This window comes from Carcharodon carcharias, chromosome 10 (genome assembly GCF_017639515.1).
Source record: "Carcharodon carcharias isolate sCarCar2 chromosome 10, sCarCar2.pri, whole genome shotgun sequence".
NCBI classification, from domain to species: Eukaryota; Metazoa; Chordata; class Chondrichthyes; order Lamniformes; family Lamnidae; genus Carcharodon; species Carcharodon carcharias.
Window position 1 is genome coordinate 72,584,472 of NC_054476.1, and position 18,400 is coordinate 72,602,871.

The 18,400-nt window shown below is 42.5% G+C and overlaps 1 protein-coding gene across 1 annotated transcript in view; it reads right to left on the bottom strand.

Moving 5' to 3' along the window:
* Positions 1–18,400, bottom strand: part of LOC121282846 (N-acetyl-beta-glucosaminyl-glycoprotein 4-beta-N-acetylgalactosaminyltransferase 1-like) — an 827,662-nt gene that overhangs the window by 13,951 nt on the left and 795,311 nt on the right. The window contains exon 17 of the mRNA XM_041196659.1: positions 10,275–10,347. Within this exon, the coding sequence (XP_041052593.1) occupies positions 10,275–10,347 (73 nt within the window). The remainder of the gene's footprint in view (positions 1–10,274; positions 10,348–18,400) is intronic.

The window sequence follows — 18,400 nt, forward strand, 5'->3', positions numbered from 1 at the left end:
CATTTGTCCTTTGTGTGTTTCCCAAATGAAGTATTTCCCAATTTCACTCCTGAAAAGTCTAGATCTAATTTTTAGACTAAGCCCCTAAGCCGAGATTCCCAACTAGTAGAAATAATTTCTCTTATCTCCTTATCTTTTTCTTAATTTTTGAAATCTTTGATCAAATCACCCCTTAATCTTCTAAAATTCCCAAATACAACCATAGATTTTTAAAATCTTTCCTCACAATTTAACCCTTGGTGTCCAGATAACCTTAGGCTGCACTTCTCCAAGGCCAATATATTATCCTAAGCTATGGTGTATAGAACCACACACAGTATTCCAGATGTGGTCTAACCAGGGCTTTATATAGCTGAAGCACAACTTCTATACCAGGCTTTCAGAGATAAAAGTTAGTATTTCATGAGCCTTTTTGATCATTTTCCATACCAGTTCATGATATTTTAATGATTTATATACCTGGACCCCCAAGTCTCCTTGGACCTCTACATTTTGAGTTTTGCAAGTGCAGACTGGTTGGTAACCCAAAACCTAAAATGAACATCTAATGCTAGATTCCGTGATTGGGCAGCACTTGCTGAATAATCCTGAGTGTGCTAATAACTACACTAACAGCCAATTTAAGATAATCAGTCAAGCTTGTAACGTGGTTTATTTACATTTACTAGAAGCGACCAACGTTCATACACAAGGTCCCATTCTCTACAAATGAATGGAATATGTTCAAGCCTGTACCTTTTTTGAATTGCCCAGGGGCTTGGGGAGCCTATAGTTCCCTGTTGCTTTCTCCATGGCAATGCCTTGGCCATTCAGAGTTGACCTGCCAACCAATCAGCACTCTTTTCTCCTGTAGTATGAATTGTTGTGATCCTTTGAAATTTGGCATTCGTGTGTTTGTCCTGATAAGTGCAAGATCAAAAGCCTTGGAAACATGTCTCTCTTTTCAGCAATGAGAAACTTGCTGTGATATCTGAGCGTACCTGATATCGAAAGAATCATACCCCAGTGAGAATTCACACCTATGGGGCAGGAAGGGAGAAACCTGGAACTAGAAATCTGTTTCTTAAGAAATGCCCAAACATTCCAACTGTCCTGACACCATTGGATTGCCTTACTTCTGCATTAGGTAATCTATTTTCAGACATCTGCCAGAAATTTGCAATAACCTGACAGGATTCTGACTGGCTGTCATTCTTCTGTATTATTAATCATTTTGTTATCTCAAGTGAAGAAATGCCTGAAACATCAGCTAATAATAGAACCAGGGGCCAAACAGGAAAAACCATCATTTCTCGTCAGCCTTCTAAATGACAGCATGTCTGACCACATTCCTGTTCCAAGTTCCTCCAACACAATACTTGCAATGTCATACATCATCAAAGTTGAGGAATGGGGTGGTGTTCCCACACTAAAAGTCATTGTTGCTGTTTAAACTTCCCTGAGAAGTCTTCACCAATGGAATGTGCTCCTTTATTGCGTAGGCACAACCAGGGTAGTGTGAGGCTCCGGCTGTCTATTCTTAACCCCACCTGTTTTAATTTAGAGAATTATAAAGAGTTTACCTCGTGAGAATGATCTGTTGCAGATCATTGATAAGCATCTCAAGTGTAACTGAGACCCTGAACCTGGACAATGAATATACCGAGTTTAACCAAAGAATGATTGCCAGCACAAATGCATTGTTTTGAGTAATCTTAAAGGGAGGCCACCTTCACAGAAAAAATTAGTTGGCAGCCTTCTGAAGGATTGCACGGTGGGGGCAGGAGAAGAACTGCATATCACTTTCATCATGGGACATCCTAATGACACCTTGAAAGGTATATGATGACAGCGCCACTTTAAAACTGAAAAGAGACTGATCAGTTGAAGGGACAGAAACAAAAAGCCCCATTTTACAGGTGACATCAGAAAATGTCGGCCCTACTTTAAAATTGAGAAACCAACTTTAAGGGGCAAGATGCAAGAACACCAAGTTTGAAAGTAGGACTCAGTGTATAAGGTAATGCAAAAAATAGAATGATGTCAAACTGGATTTTAAAAGCCTTTAGATTGTGAGAAAGAGATAGCTGGGGGAGGTAATGAGTCCTGGGAGAAAATGAATTACAATAGGAGACTTGCATCATTTACCTTTTCCATTTAAACCCTTCTTATTAAAGCTCAAATGGTTCACCAAATTGCTGATTAGTTAAGTACATCTTTAGTTATTTCCCCCTCATTCATTTCTGTTAACTTTTTCCATTTTTTTTGCTTTAATAAACATTGTTAATCTCACTGGGATGTCAAAGTAAAGTTACTGAACCCAAAGAAAATGAAGGAGTTGAATCAATATCAGTACCAGTCTAGTCATTAACCCAGGGATGCTTCAGCAATGTACATGTTAACATTTGTTTCTCTGCATCATTAGGTTCAATATCCCCTTTAAGTCGATTCAGTCAGTGGAATCAACAATCTTTATTTAAAGGGACACCGACTTCATGGTAGCACATTGGGTAAACCTTTATCTGTAGCCATAAGAGACCTCTGATTTATTTTGTCACAACAATATCACATATAAGTGATGAAACACTGCACCAATGAAGGATGCATCATTTTATTTTTGCATTTGCAAAATGGAAATAGTACATTTATTCATAAGCCATCAGGGGGTGCATTTTTCTAAGATTCCATTCAAAATGTTAACCACACACTTAAACGTGATTTAAAAAAAATTGAGCTGGTCACCTCCCTCCCCCCGGTTAAAGCTGATTTGTATCTACTTGTAAGACCAAAATATGAATTTGTAATGATTTATTTCACCGCCTTATAGATATTTGTACTTTCTTACAGTCTCATTCAATTTCACGCTCACTCTGCCTCTTTATTGAACCAAATTACTTTCTCCTTTCTCTCAAGGTGAAATGAATGGAATTAGATTTATATTCGGTGACGGAGATTAATTTACCCCTCGGCATTGGCGAGTTGGCTGTATAAGGTTGTGACATATTCTAAGGTGAGCCAGGCTGTTCACGTGTTTGGCTTCCTATCTGACTTTGAACTGAGCTTGTGACCCCAGGGCCTCTCCGATAGTAAGACAGCCTACTTCCAGCTCTGAAACATTGTTGATCTCTTTTCCTGTATCAACTCATCCATAATCTTTGTTACCTCTAGACTTGATTATTTTAATGCTCTCCTGGCCGGCTTCCCACATTGCAACCACTATAAACTCAGCTCATCCAAAACTCTGCTACCTTTAGTCTTGCTTGCACCAGGTCCTGTTCACCCATCATCCCTGTATTCATTGACCTACACTGGCTCTCAGTCTATCACCGTCTCAATTTAAAAATTCCTATTCTTTTCAAATCCCTCCATGGGCTTGATCCTCTCTATCTCTCAAATAATTTCAATATAGGTAACTGTGAGGTGGTACCTTTTGGTAGGAAGAATAAGGAAGTTACAACCTCCTTGGAAGCTAAGGGCGTAAATGGAATAGAAGATTCAATGTATTTAGGGGCACAAATCAGTAAATGTAGTGATGCCAGTAAATAAGGCCAAATAAAGAGCAAACAAAGTATTGGGGGATTCCTAGGGGGATAGAATTGAAAAGTAGCAAAGTTGTGTTAAACATGTATAAAAACTTCATTAGGTGAGACTTAAAAGTATTGTACACAGGTCTAGTTTCCATATTGTAAAAAGCACTAGAGAAGGTGCAAGACAAAATTTACAAGAGTGATACCAGAACTGTGAGGTTATCCCTAACAGGAAAGATTATACAGACTGGAGCTCTTTTCTCTAGAGTAGAGAAATCTGAGGAGTGACCTGATAAAGGCCTTTAAAGACATGAAAGTGTTTCATAAGGTAAACGTCATGAAGGAGACCAGAACTAGGGCTGTTTCCAGGACCGTCACTGACCTCATCTCCTCTGGGGATCTTCCTCCCACAGCTTCCAACCTGATAGTCGCCCTACCTTGGATGGCCCGCTTCTACCTCCTACCCAAAATCCACAAACAGAACTGTCCCAGTAGACCGATCGTGTCAGCTTGCTCCTGCCCCACAGAACTCATTTCTCGTTATCTCTACTCCCTTCTCTCTCCCCTTGTCCAGTCCCTTCCCACCTACATCCGTGATTCCTCTGACACCTTACGTCACATCAACAATTTCCAGTTCCCTGGCCCCAACCGCTTCCTCTTCACCATGGACGTCCAATTCCTCTACACCTCCATCCCCCACCAGGATGGTCTGAGGGCCCTTAGCTTCTTTCTCGAACAGAGGCCCGAACAATCCCCATCCACCACTACTCTCCTCCCTCTGGCTGAACTTGTTCTCACGCTGAACAATTTCTCCTTCAACTCCTCTCACTTCCTCCAAATAAAAGGTGTGGCTATGGGTACCCTCATGGGCCCCAGCTATGCCTGTCTCTTTATGGGGTATGTGGAACATTCCTTGTTCCAGTGCTACTCTGGCCCCCTTCCACAACTCTTTCTCCGGTACATCGATGATTACTTCGGTGCTGCTTCGTGCTCTCGTCGGGACTTACAGCTACCTCGACTACAGCTCCTCACACCCCGCTTCCTGTAAGGACTCCATCCCAGTCTCTCAGTTCCTTTGCCTCTGTCGCATCTGTTCCGATGATGCTACCTTCAAAAACAGTTCCTCTGACATGTCCTCCTTCTTCCTTAACCGAGGTTTTCCACCCTCGGTCGTTGACAGGGCCCTCAACCCTGTCCGGCCCATCTCCCGCGCATCCGCCCTCACGCCTTCTCCTCCCTCCCAGAAACATGATAGGGTCCCCCTTGTCCTCACTTATCACCCCACCAGCCTCCACATTCAAAGGATCATCCTCCGCCATTTTCGCCAACTCCAGCATGATGCCACTACCAAACACATCTTCCCTTCACCCCCCCTGTCGGCATTCCATAGGGATCGTTCCCTCCAGGACACCCTGGTCCACTCCTCCATCACCCCCCTACTCCTCAACCCCCACCTATGGCACCACCCCATGCCCACGCAAAAGATGCAACACCTGCCCCCTCACTTCCTTTCTCCTCACCATCCAAGGGCCCAAACACTCCTTTCAAGTGAAGCAACATTTCACTTACATTTTCCCCAACTTAGTCTACTTCATTCGTTGCTCCCAATGCGGTCTCCTCTACATTGGAGAGACCAAACATAAACTGGGTGACCGCTTTGCAGAACACCTGCGGTCTGTCCGCAAGGATGACCCAAACCTCCCTGTCGCTTGCCATTTCAACACTCCACCCTGCTCTCGTGCCCACATGTCTGTCCTTGGCTTGCTGCATTGTTCCAGTGAAGCCCAACGCAAACTAGAGGAACAACACCTCATCTTCCGACTAGGCACTTTACAGCCTTCCAGACTGAATATTGAATTCAACAACTTTAGGTCTTGACCTCCCTCCTCCATCCCCACCCCCTTTCTGTTTCTTCCCCCTTCCTTTTGTTTTTTTCCAATAAATTATATAGATTTTTCTTTTTCCCACCTATTTCCATTATTTTTAAATATTTTAAAATCTTTTATGCTCCCCCCACCCCCACTAGAGCTATACCTTGAGTACCCTACCATCCATTCTTAGTTAGCACATTCGTTTAGATATATATCACCACCTTCAACACCTATGTGTTCTTTTGTTCTGTTGTCTGTGACATCTTTTGATGATCTGCTTCTATCACTGCTTGCTTGTCCCTACAACCACACTCCCACCTCCACTTCTCTGCCCCCACCCAACCCCCCCCACCCACACACACACCTTAAACCAGCTTATATTTCACCCCTTCCTTGGATTCACCTAGTTCTATCGAAGGGTCATGAGGACTCGAAACGTCAACTCTTTTCTTCTCCGCCGATACTGCCTGACCTGCTGAATTTTTCCAGGTAATTCTGTTTTTGTGTATTGTAGTGCACTATGTACAGTGAGGTTTACCTAGCTCTTCTTTCTTTATTCCACATTAGGAGTCAGAAGTAACACTCAAGGCAGAGTCAGAGTAGGATCTTTATTACACTGCTCACTGTCAATGAGTTTTAAGGGTACACATTAGTGCAAATAGTCAGTGGAACAGGGAATTCTACAAGTAACTCATTCAGCTTAGGAAATTACAGGAGTTCACACAGGCCAGGGTTGTTGGAATTCCACTATTTTCAGTAACTGGCAGTCTTTAATGAACTAGAGAAAACAGATTTCTCAAGTTCAGTCACAGTCCATTATCTTTGTTATTAGATGTTACTGATTGTATCTTTTATGTGGGATGAATATAGAAATTGATTTTCATTCAAATGTAATACAAGACAACTTAAATTTGATGGAGTTTGTGAATGGTATTTATTCTTAAAAGAAGTGAGCAATTAGTAGACTATAGGTTAATGTAATAAAACCAGAAAGTGCTTGAAAAACTCAACAGGTCTGGCAGCTTTTGTGGAGAAAGAACAGAGATAACGTTTTGAGCTCAAATTACTCTTCTTTGAATAGATTAATGTACCTGGTGAACTGCTCACATGAATCACACTATTAGGGAAGCTCCAAAGAGGAAAACAAGCCACCTCCAGAAAGGAGGGAAGAAGTTTTAGGTAATCTCATCCTCCTTAATGGAAACTAAATTGAAAGGAAGCAAGGCCTAGAATTGGGAACAGAACGAAATAAGGCAGCAGCCTAGATATGGGCCAGGAGATTGTGAGACAGATGCCTGGAGATGGAGGGAAGATTGTGGCCAGAATCTTACTTAGTCTCAGGTTGTCCCACCACTGGGAGTGAAAGTGGGTCCTGAGCCCCACAGATAGACAGTGGTGGGATTCTACCAATGGAGGCCAATTAAGAGGCCACCACCGGGACTGCCATCCAGGTCAATTAAGGCTAGTAACCTGCATCTCCAAGCTGCTGGCCAAATCAGGGGAACAGCCACAGAGAGAGGTGGTCACTGCTGAGGCTATAGGAAGGAGAGGGCACCTCCATGTTGAGGCACTCTCAAAGGCTAGATACATATTTTTCACTGTGCTGAGGCAAGCCAGGCAGGCCCAAGTGATCGTAGGACTGAACCATCCACTTACGGTGTCGGGGCCGTGGTGGGGTGGACATTGATGCTGCAAGTGTCATGGGGGGTGGGGGGGGGGTGGCGTGGTGCCCTCATTGGGGCATGAATCAGCCATTTAGGAGTGGCTGACCTGGTGGTCTCCCAATGTGGCGGGGCCTGGCCTGATGCTGGTAAAATGCCGGTGGGGGGCCTGGCCTGATGCTGGTAAAATGCCGGTGGGGGTGGGAAGTGCCTATTAATTGGCCAATTAATTGGTTTAACTGGCTATCAATCTCTGATTTTCTAACATCCTCACCATTGAGAATATTCTGCAGTTACAGAAAGAAGACAGGCTCTCCTCCCAACACCGTTTTACAAGGCTTCCATCTCCAGGGGCCTTGTAAAATCCAAGCCGAAGAGGGAAGGGAGAAGTCTGATGGCTGAAGATAGGAGGGAAGGTATCAGGAAGACGCCTGGAGGTTGCAGAAGTAGGAAGGAGGAAAAGACCCAGAAAGAAGGGACTAATGCAGAAAAGCAAAGAGATTGTCAAGAACACATTACATATACTACAGCAATACAAGTAAATGATCTAGAAAGGACAGACAGATCATCAGCTGCAAACACTTTTCCATTATTCATTGATTAACAGTTGAAATTTCCTGCTTTTCTAGCTAGCAAGAGGAATAAATCAAACAAAACAGCATGGGCAAGAGAGTGATTTGCATTTCATTGAGAGCCTCGTCTGGTTAGCTCTTTGCTTAAAGTTCCTTATTTTGCAATCTTAATCATTTATATATTAATAGCAGCTAAGGAACTTTGATGCTGAACACAATACAACAATATCAGAACTAACAAGCTGGAAATTTCTACATCTAGCTATACTAGAAAAGGACAGCATTCTGCCAAGGAAGTGATTCGCTTCATTGTTGTGGTAATGGCTTACGGCTCTGAGGAAGCTGAGAATGCAGGGAGAGAATCACATTAAAGGGACAGAGCCTTGATGAAAAAGAGGTTGCCATCTGCTTCGCTTTGGTGAGGGAGAAGGAATAGGCAAACCAAACATCACACTCATCACAAGAATGGCATTCATAAGTGACACAATGGTGGCTTATGATATTATTCATGCTATGTGTAAACATTTATTCTTAAATGAGCAAAGATTATTTTGTGAACGCAACATCCTTTCAAGCAGGCACTTAACCCACACTCCAAATGATGTCATCTAGTGAGCAAGTTGTCCGGACTAGCTTTGTACTAAAATTTGGTTCAACGTGTACAGCAGAGGGTAAGTGGGCAGTGAGCTCCTTCCAGGTTTCTGCATCCAGGATGTACTGAAAGCCAGGGGTGATATCCCTCCAATTTCCATTTGCTCCCTGGGAGGCCTTGGCTGCCTAAATGTATCCAGTCAGAAAACTTATCAGAGACCCAAGACTTGTGCTACCTGAGCAACTGCATCCAGGAAACTGTATCCTAATACTCTAAGATTCAATCCAATTGGTGAGTCAATATGCTGACAGCCAAAGCCACTTTTCTGCTTTGATTGTATGAATCACATGAACCAGCTACGGTATAATATGAGGCATTATAATGGATGTGTTGACAATTCATTAAAACCCCCAGCTCGAGTTTTCAACATGCTGCTTTGATCTGTATCCAGTTTATGTAAGAGTTGACAACTAGATAATGGAAAACATTTTTTTATCTGTGTGGTGTCTGTAAAGAGATACAGTGCTGGTACTACACCAACAGGATGGAACATAGGAACTGGAGTAGGCTAATCAGCCTCTCAAACCTGTTCCCCTATTCAATTAAATCATTACTCCATTTGCCTGCCTTAGCTGTATATTCCCTAATACCAGATGTCAAAATAATTATTTTTTGAGGGCTCTTTTTGAGATTTTCTTGAGGCCTACTTTTTGATTTTCAGGGCTTACATTTTGGTTTTTAGGGGCTCCTTGGAGGGAAGGCAGGTCTAAAGATTTAAGTTAGAAATCAAACTGTTCCCAAAGGAGGAATTTGCAAGCTTGCTCTATGCCTTCATTAAAGAATAATAAAGAAACAAGAGACTTGGTGCTGGGAAGGTGGCCAAGGGTCCACAACAATTAAACAGTTTTCCTTAAGTCACACCCCCCCACTCCCCCTACAAGTCATCCTCATCCTGCAGCTGATATTAAAGCAAACTCAAAGCCTGGAATTTCAGGCTCTTCTGGATCGACTGAACTCCTGACTTTTTCTACACATCAAAACATTTTTTTTTAAAAGAAAACATACACACAATGACAGCCAAAAAATGCTTGTCTACAGTCAGACACTTCTATAGCAAAAACATTTAAAGAAAAACATAAGGGGAACAAAAAAAAACAACCCTGGATTTCCCCCACAATATTTTTTCTCCCTCTACCTTAGATCTCTCTACTTTAAACTTTACTCACAAAATAATTTATTGGAGAAATTTGAAAGAGGAAGAAAAGCCATGAAAGTGTTTAAGATTTTTCTTTCTCATTTGGTTATTGTTTGTCCAGCAGTAGTTTGTAAACTTGAAAGCCAGGCTCAGGAGTGGGGTTTTAAAAGGAAAGATTGTTTTCTTTTCAAAAAATGTAGAGAAATTATATAAAAGAAGCTGTGAATATGAAAGTCAGCAATGTTGCCTGTTGCCCACACACTCTCTCACACCCTGAAAGGCCTCCATCTGCGCTCCCCCCATCCCCCCCAACAATCCCATCTTTCCTTCCCCAAGAGAGAGAGAGTCTCTCTCTCTCTCACCATTACTGAGACAAGCTCTCAATTCCAGATTTATTAATGCAATTCAAATTCCACCAGATTTGAAACTAAGTCCCCAGAACATTAGCCTGGGTCTCTGGATTACATGCCGAATGACATTACCACTATCATCTCCCCAATGGAACGTTGAATTCCCTCCTGTTTTCCTCCTTTCATATGGAATTTCTGCAGTGTGCACACACATTGTATAAGGTAATTTTGGGCAAATCATACATTTGACATACATATACCATTTTTGACCAGCTGACATATGGTACCTAAGCTGGAGATGAACACCAACCTGCTTTTGCAACAATATGTTATATAATATCTACCATTAGCTACAGCATATCTAATGAAGAAAGAAACATGGGTGACTGAAAGAGGTTTCCATTAATATATGTCGCTAATGAAGCCTGGGATGCCTGTTCAAGGTAATGAAGCTGTCATGGAAAAGTATAATGCATCTGAAACTCCATTTCATTGAATCTCATTATCAGTTAAATATGTACACTCACCTCTATAGCATCTGCTCCTGCCTGAAGCCCAGCTGAGCGCTCAAAACTCCCTGTTCGTTTCAAATATTGATATCTGAAAAGAAGTTCAGAAAGCAAGATTGTAAAGTAGTTTATACCAAGGAATCCACTTCATTTGAAATCCTCTGTGGAAGGGTCCTGCCTTTCAACTTTTGAAACTCACAAGTGACATTTTAGCTGGTTTCTGGAGGACTTCAGTTGGAATAAATAGACATAGATAAGTGAATAAGTTGGGGAGCCTTTGTGTACTTCCCATCCTTTCTGAATTTCCAAAAGAAGTTTAGTTCTAAAACTAAACCTTGGTGGCTTGGTGCATGTTGACGTACTGTTACACACTGAATATATCATAATCCTAGGTACAACACGCAAATGAAAAGCATAATGGTTTGGTTACCTCAGTCAGAAAGTCCAGTCTTCAAGCCCTAGTCCAGGACTTAAGTGCCTAAGGACGTTTAGGGATGATATAAATTCAAGTTTTTTTTTTCGTTGTAAGCCATTTTTGATCAGAATTTTGATCAGCTGAGATCAAGACAGATACCAGCTCTGCAACCTAGAACTGTTCATTTTAGCCTGAAATGTTGGTTTGATTTCTATTTTGGACAAGCCCAGTTTCACCATGTAACATACAGCATCAAAAGAAGTTTACGCAGAGGCAATTTTGCAACTTGCATTATGAGGAGGGGTGAACTTAAGATTGCTCCCCTTTCATGCCATTGCCAAGCCTGCATCCTTTCGCTCCCTCCCAATCTTTAATCCTCTTTAGTAATAATTGTGTTCCTATATACTCCCTAGTCACAGATAACACTATTTCTCACCAAGCAGCATTGCTAGAAGGAAAGCTTTACTAATCTCTATTTTATCATACAAAGCATTTGTCACTTTCCTGAACTTAACTAAATAAGTTTTCAGATGAGAAAAATGACAGAACTCCCCTGGAAAAAAAATCGTTGCATTATCAAGCTGATTGAAAGTTATTCCATCATGTAGCATTAGACCCCAGGGCCAGGATTTTATGGCCCCTCCTGCCTGGCGGAATATTGCAGTCCTGCTGAACTGAACGGAGAGTTAAATGGCTCGCTGCAACTGCCGGGGGGAAGACATGCCACGGTGGGGCCGTAAAATCCTGGCCCAGATGTAAACTTCAATGTATAAAAAGCAATGACATGAACTATTCATGGATTCTCCAAATGACACAAGTGTCACTTGTACCCTTTTAGTGATTTAATGTAGTGTTGAGATCATGAGCAATAGAGTGAGAGTGCCATGAATGACATTGAAAGATGGATACTGTAGCAAAAGTGGGGCAACTCCATTAACAACACACTGACAAACCATCCTGAAGTCCACAGTGGGCCAAAAGCTACTAACTCGCCCAACTTGAGTGACCTTCTTTGATTTAATATTTACACTCCATTGTTATCTGGATTTGCCACGTTTAGTTTGTGATTCATTACTCCTTCAGAAGCTGCAAAGATAATTAGAAAGTACTCAGGCATTTTTGGTTTTAATTAGACTATTGGAGGAAGAGACATAAGAAAAACAAAGAAAAAAATGACAATCAACCCACCTCACTCAGAGTAATGTCAATGCTCTGGACACAAGTTTCGGACAGAACTACCTATCTCCAGTATGATCCAGTACTAGTCTTTTCCCACTGCCATTCCAACCTGAGCCAATCTCATTCCATCCCTCCCTCAGCAAGTCAATTTATTTCGGTTTATCAGATATTTTCTATCTTGATTCAGTCCTTATAGCAAGCCTCCTCCATTTCCTCTTTAAATTATGTTAATTCTAGGAATCCAGCTGTTTGAAGGACCAAGGGAGATCCAGGATAAGACCTATCAACTAGTTTTTTAATTCATTCGTGGAATGTGGGCTTCGCTGGCTGGGCCAGCATTTATTGCCCATCCCTGGTTCCCCTTGAGAAGGTGGTGGTGAATGCCTTCTTGAACAGCTGCAGTCCATGTGGTGTAAGTATGCCCACAGTGCTGTTAGGAAGGGAGTTCCAGGATTTTGACCCAGAGACAGTGAAGTAACGGTGTCATATTTCCAAGTCAGGATGGTGAGTGACTTGGAGGGTAACTTACAGGTGGTGGTGTTCCCAACTATCTGCTGCCATTGTCCTTTTAGATGGTAGTAGTCATGGATTTGTAAGATGCTGTCTAAGTAGCCTTGGTGAATTCCTGCAATGTATCTTGCAGATGGTACACACTGCTGCTACTGTGCGTTGGTGGTGGAAGTAGTGAATGTTTGTAGATGTGGTGCCAATAAAGCGGGCTGCTTTTTCCTGGACAGTGTCAAGCTTCTTGAGTGTTGTGGGAGCTGCACTCATCCAGGCAAGTGGGGAGTATTCCATCACACTCCTGGCTTGTGCCTTGTAGATGGTGGACAGGCTTTGGGGGATCAGGAGGTGAGTTACTCATCACAGGATTCCTAGCCTCTGACCTATTCTTATAGCCACAGTACTTATATGGCTAGTCCAGTTCAGTTTCTGGTCAATGGTAACCCCCAGGATGTTGATAGTGGGGGATTCTGTAATGGTAATGCCATTGAACATCAAGGGGCGATGGTTGGATTGTCTCTTGACGCTTGTGTGGCACAAATGTTACTTGCCACTTGTCAACCCAAGCCTGGATATTGTCCAGGTCTTGCTGAGTTTGGACATGGACTGCTTCAGTATCTGAGGAGTCGCAAATGGTGCTGAACATTGTATAATCAACAGTGAACATCCCCACTTCGGACCCTATAATGGAAGGAAGGTCATTGATGAAGCAGCTGAAGATGGTTGGGCCTAGGACACTACCTTGGGGAACTCCTGCAGTGATGACCTAGAGCTGAGATGACTGACCTGCAACAACCACAACCATCTTCCTTTGTGCGAGGTATGACTCCAACGAGCGGAGAGTTTTCCCCCTGACTTCCATTCCTTGATGCCACATTCAATCAAATGCTGCCTTGATGTCAAGGGCAGTCACCCTCATCTCACCTTGGGAGTTTAGCTCTTTTGTCCATATTTGAACCATGGCTGTAATGAGGTCAGGAGCTGAGTGGCCCTGGTGGAACCCTATCTGGGCATCAGTGAGCAGGTTATTGCTAAGCAAGTGCCGCTTGATAGCACTCTTGATGACACCTTCCATTACTTTACTGATGATCGAGAGTTGACTGATGGGGCAGTAATTGGCCAGTTTGGATTTGTCCTGCTTTTTGTGTACAGGACATACCTGGGCAATTTTCTACATAGCCGGGAAGATGCCTGTGTCGTAGCTGTACTCGAACAGCTTGGCTAGGGGCATAGCAAGTTCTGGAGCACAAGTCTTCAGTACTATTGCCAGAATATTGTCAGGGCTCATAGCCTTTGCACCTAACAGTGTCTTCAGCCGTTGTTGATATCAAGTGGAGTGAACCAAATTGGCTGAAGACTGGCATTGTGATGCTGGGGACCTCCAGAGGAGACCAGATGGATCATCCAATTGGCACTTCTGGCTGAAGACTGTAGCAAATGCTTCAGCCTTATCTTTTGCGAAGATGTGCTGGGCTCCACAATGTTCACAATGGTTTGATATCATTGCTGCGTTAGTCTTCTTGATTCATTTTTACCTTTTGGACATTTCTTTCTGGGATTTGAGATCAGAATTCTGTTCTTTCTGAGAGGTGACTAGAAGCATACACACAAGAATAATTCAGTCAGGCAGATTCAAGTCTAACAATAGGACAAAGGACAGCTTTAAAAACATGTCAATACATCTTGGAATAAATTCTTTATCAATCACTGACACGCCACAAAACTCTCTTTCACTGAATTCTGTACATCTACAAACTAAAAGCTGAGAAAAAGCTGGATGACCTCCCTCTGTTTTCATTTTGTAAATACATGCTTGGCATTTATGGGATAAAATTTGTTTCACAGCAATTGACCCAACTTATACACAAAATGTGTTCAGGTCATTGAATTTAATATGCAGCACACAGAATGACTAATGGATCAACTTGGTTTCACTGTCGTAGTATCAAGGAAAACTTAGACCTAGCCTACAGGGTATGGCTTATAATTCACATCGCAACGAATGATTCTGAAACAAATCTCCACATGGAAGTTGAGTAATGTTTATGTACGAAATTAGGTCCATGCACAGCATCCTGTGATCCTTTAAAAATCAATGGAAAATGTTCTTATTTGAGAGAGAATGAGGAGATGCAGGTCATTCTTGGCTCAATGCTAGCACTTTGTTTTGATGTTTCAACATGCTGCACTATATGTTTGAATGCACAATTTGTTACATGATTAATTCTTAACTGCAGCATATTGAAGATAAAGGCCAAGCAGTCACACAATGATTACATAGCAACACTCTCCCAGGACTCAAAATAACAGAACTCTTTAACTTGCTTAGTTTTTTCTTCCTCTGACAAACCTTAGGGCCAGGGTTTTACGTCCCTGCAGTGGTGTGTCTCCCCTCCAACCCCCACCCCTGACCCCCCAGCGGATGCGGTGAGCCATTTAAATCTCCGTTCAGTTCAGCGGGACCATAATATTCTGTCAGGTCATAAAATCCTCACCCAGACTTTTAAAAGCCCAGCTTTCTATGCCTGAATGCTGTAGTTCAATGTAATCTCTTTTACTCCTTCTGACTTTATTGCACTGTGCAATTTCCCCTGGTTTGCCAATTTAAACAAGCATCTCAATAGATGCATGGGACCAGGAGATCTTCTGGCAACTTATCAGAAGAGTGGTGCACAGAATGCGGAGGCCTCAACAAAGGGAAAGGGGGAAAATTTAGAAAACAAACTACACATTTATTCCTTCTCTCAGTGGACCTCGCACACTGAATGAAGTATTAGCCTTGGCTCTGAAGAAATGTCATACAGACTCAAAACGTTAACTCTGTTTCTCTCTCCACAAATACTGCCAGGCCTGCTGAGCTTTACCAACATTTACTGTTTTTATTTCAAGTTTCCAGCATCCGCAGTATTTTGCTTTTATATTAGACTGAATAAAGTATTGGACTTGGTTCTGCTGCTGTCCAAAGTTAAATAGGTTGCTGGCATTCACTGTCTAGGCTCAGGCAAAAAAAAATGAACACTTGAGCGAGCTACTGGAATGGGTAGCTGGTACTTGGGAAACCATATCTCAGCATAAGGCAGCACTTTCAGGAAAGGAAGGGAGGAAACTGAAAGAAGGGAGGAGGAAAGATATGAAAAGGAAAATATGAAATATAATGAATATACAAGTGCAGTCAATTCATTAATTATTTTAACCTTGTCAAAGCCCTGCTCCAGCAGTACATTTTTCTCCCTCTTACTGTTCCCAATCATGCAACAAATTGATATCTTCTTTACAGGCATGACTGCTTGGTGTATTCAATACCAATGAATAAGTGATACCGAAAACATGGGCACAGAGCAAAAAGATGTGTTATGTCTAACTTGGGCTTGAAGGCTGCAAACCCATTGTGGCAACTACAATGTCTTTATGTTCTTTCGTCTAGTACTGCATTGCTGAGATGCTCAAACAAACAATCCATTGGAGAAAGCTGCTCTGACAGACATTGACAACGTAACACCAATTCCAAATGAACGACAAATGATAGTCGCTGAATGTGCAAACATGCTGCAGTGATCTGTCTAATACGTAAACTGTCACTTTCAATTTCAATCGTACTTAAGATCACAAAGGTAGACATTGGCCAATGGATAACATGAGAGAAATCATTCCACACTGGAATCTCAATAGCATAGAATCAAAAAAACTCATCAACTTTGGTGTTACTGCAGGGGAAAAATTGGATTGAATTGATTGGCTCAGGCTTTAATAAAAATCCTGTAAGAATGGCTGCACAATACAAACCCTCAGAACTCGCACACCTCATTCAATACTGCAACAGACCAACAAAAGGTATACCACGTTTGAGAAGACTTAGGTGCACTAAGGAAGCTGTTACAATGTCAAGTCCAGCTGGTGAGGGGAAAAACAACAACAGCAATTATATCGTGCCCTTAATGCAGAAAAAAATCCCAAGATACTTCACAGAGGTGGAATCAGAAAAAAAAGCCATTGTAAATTCAGGAATGGACGTCTGCTAGTAAATGTGCTTTTATAGAAATAAAGGCCGGGATTTTCCGTAACCACTGGCATCAGGCATGTTCAGTGGCATGAGCGGACAATATGTGGAGAAGGCCAAAAATCGGTTTCACGACGTTGTGAAACCAGTTCGTAATCATCCGCTCCACCCACTGTTGGCAGGTCGCATTCCCCACCATCAGATGTCGGGAACCTCGTTGTAATATACCAGCAAATCATTATAAGGCCAGCCCGCTGGACTCATCTCCCCTCCGCCGAATCATCCACCCACATTGGGGGCAAAACACGCTGATATGTTTCACAACAACGTATATAAGACGTGCACTTGGCCAGTTGCACTTCACTTGGGATTCGAGTTTGTTTGCCCACCTTGCTTCAGGCAGCACTCGCAGTCATCAGCACCAGGCTTCATGGACAGCACCACATCACTTTTAGGGGGGTTTATAATTAGGTCTCTACCTACCAGATCAGTCATATGTGGGTGGTTTTTCAATGACTGCAGGACAAGGTCTTGCTTGGGGAAGGGGGAGGAGTGGCCTCAGGCAAGAGACTGCAGGACGAGGACTGTACTGAGGAAAGAGGGTATCCCAGGGTGTGTGTGGGGGCACATGTTGATCTCCGCAAGTGGCCTCAAGATGGTGAGGGCTGAGGAAGCAGTCTCCAGAGGAGATGAGGCCAGATGGATAATGTGAGGGTATGAATGTGAGAATGGATGGTGATGTCGCTTAAGCTGTCAGTGAGTGAAATGACGGTGAATGTGTGATGTGCTTGTGTGTGAGAGTTTAGAGTGATGAGATGGTTGCCATACCCTGGCGGCACAGATGAGATCATTCATCCTCTATCTGCATTGGATGGCCAATCCCTCCTGTGCAGCAATGGCACTGATCACCACTGTCATCGCCTCCCAAGCCAACATAGCAATGTAGCTGACCCTCCTGCAGCCAGAGCGGGGGTAGAGGACATCACAGCGGGCCTCCAGGGCATCAAAAAGATGCACAAGGGCTGCAGTCTTCTTGGCTTTCAGGGCCATGTCTTCTTTGCAGCAGTCCTGGGCTGGAAGCACTGAACATGGCTGAACTTTAAATGTGGTGTCTGGCGTGATGAACCGCCGAGGTGACAGCATGGCAGGCAAAATGGAGCTCGCCTGCCATTGAAAGGGCATGTATCCCAGAATACATAATTAATGTGATGGGTTTGGGATGTTACGGCGTGAAAAGCCGCCATTACGGCCGGCGGGTAAAATAACATTTTACCCACCCGCTACCACACTTCATGCAAATCTGGGATGATTCTGCTCAAAGGCTCGAAAGGTATTTGGTAAATGAGAAACTAAAAAGTCATGTGTTAACAGTTACATTTCACTGCTGGTGCATGATTAATAGACTGTCCTTATACTCTGCTTTCCCTTTGCAGTTAAACACATTCATGTTATTGCACCCCTCCTGCTTTTACATATGTCCGAATATCAAGCCCACACCCTCCTATATTCAGAATTTATTTATTATATTTTATTCATTTTTATGGGATGTGAGCATCGCTGGCTAGGCCAGCATTTATTACCCATTCCTAACTGCCCTTGAGAAGGTTATATTATATTTATTATATTTATAATAATTATATCCCAAAAATACCTTCATTAATAACTGTATCATCATTAAATTTTTATGCAACAGGCATTGCAATCTTCTTCTATCAATATATATTGAACAAATAGTCGTTTGGTAGTACAGAACTTGAGTATTGCTGAGAAAAGAGAATGTTGAAGCTTTTCATCTTACACTCATCAGGACACTTCGCAAGAATAACAATATAGGGGTAAAACAACAATTTATACTGTACGAGAAGAGATTGCTGATTGATTGGCAAGTGGACTCTGATTGGTAGAGGCTTTGCCATGGTGAATGCACTAGTGATGGTGACTGACAGTTAAATGCTGAGCAATGTTTGAAATTTAAACTATGTACCAGGAAATGCAGTGCCAATGTGAGGCAAGGTATTTAGGCCATACATTCCAAAGACTGGTGGATCA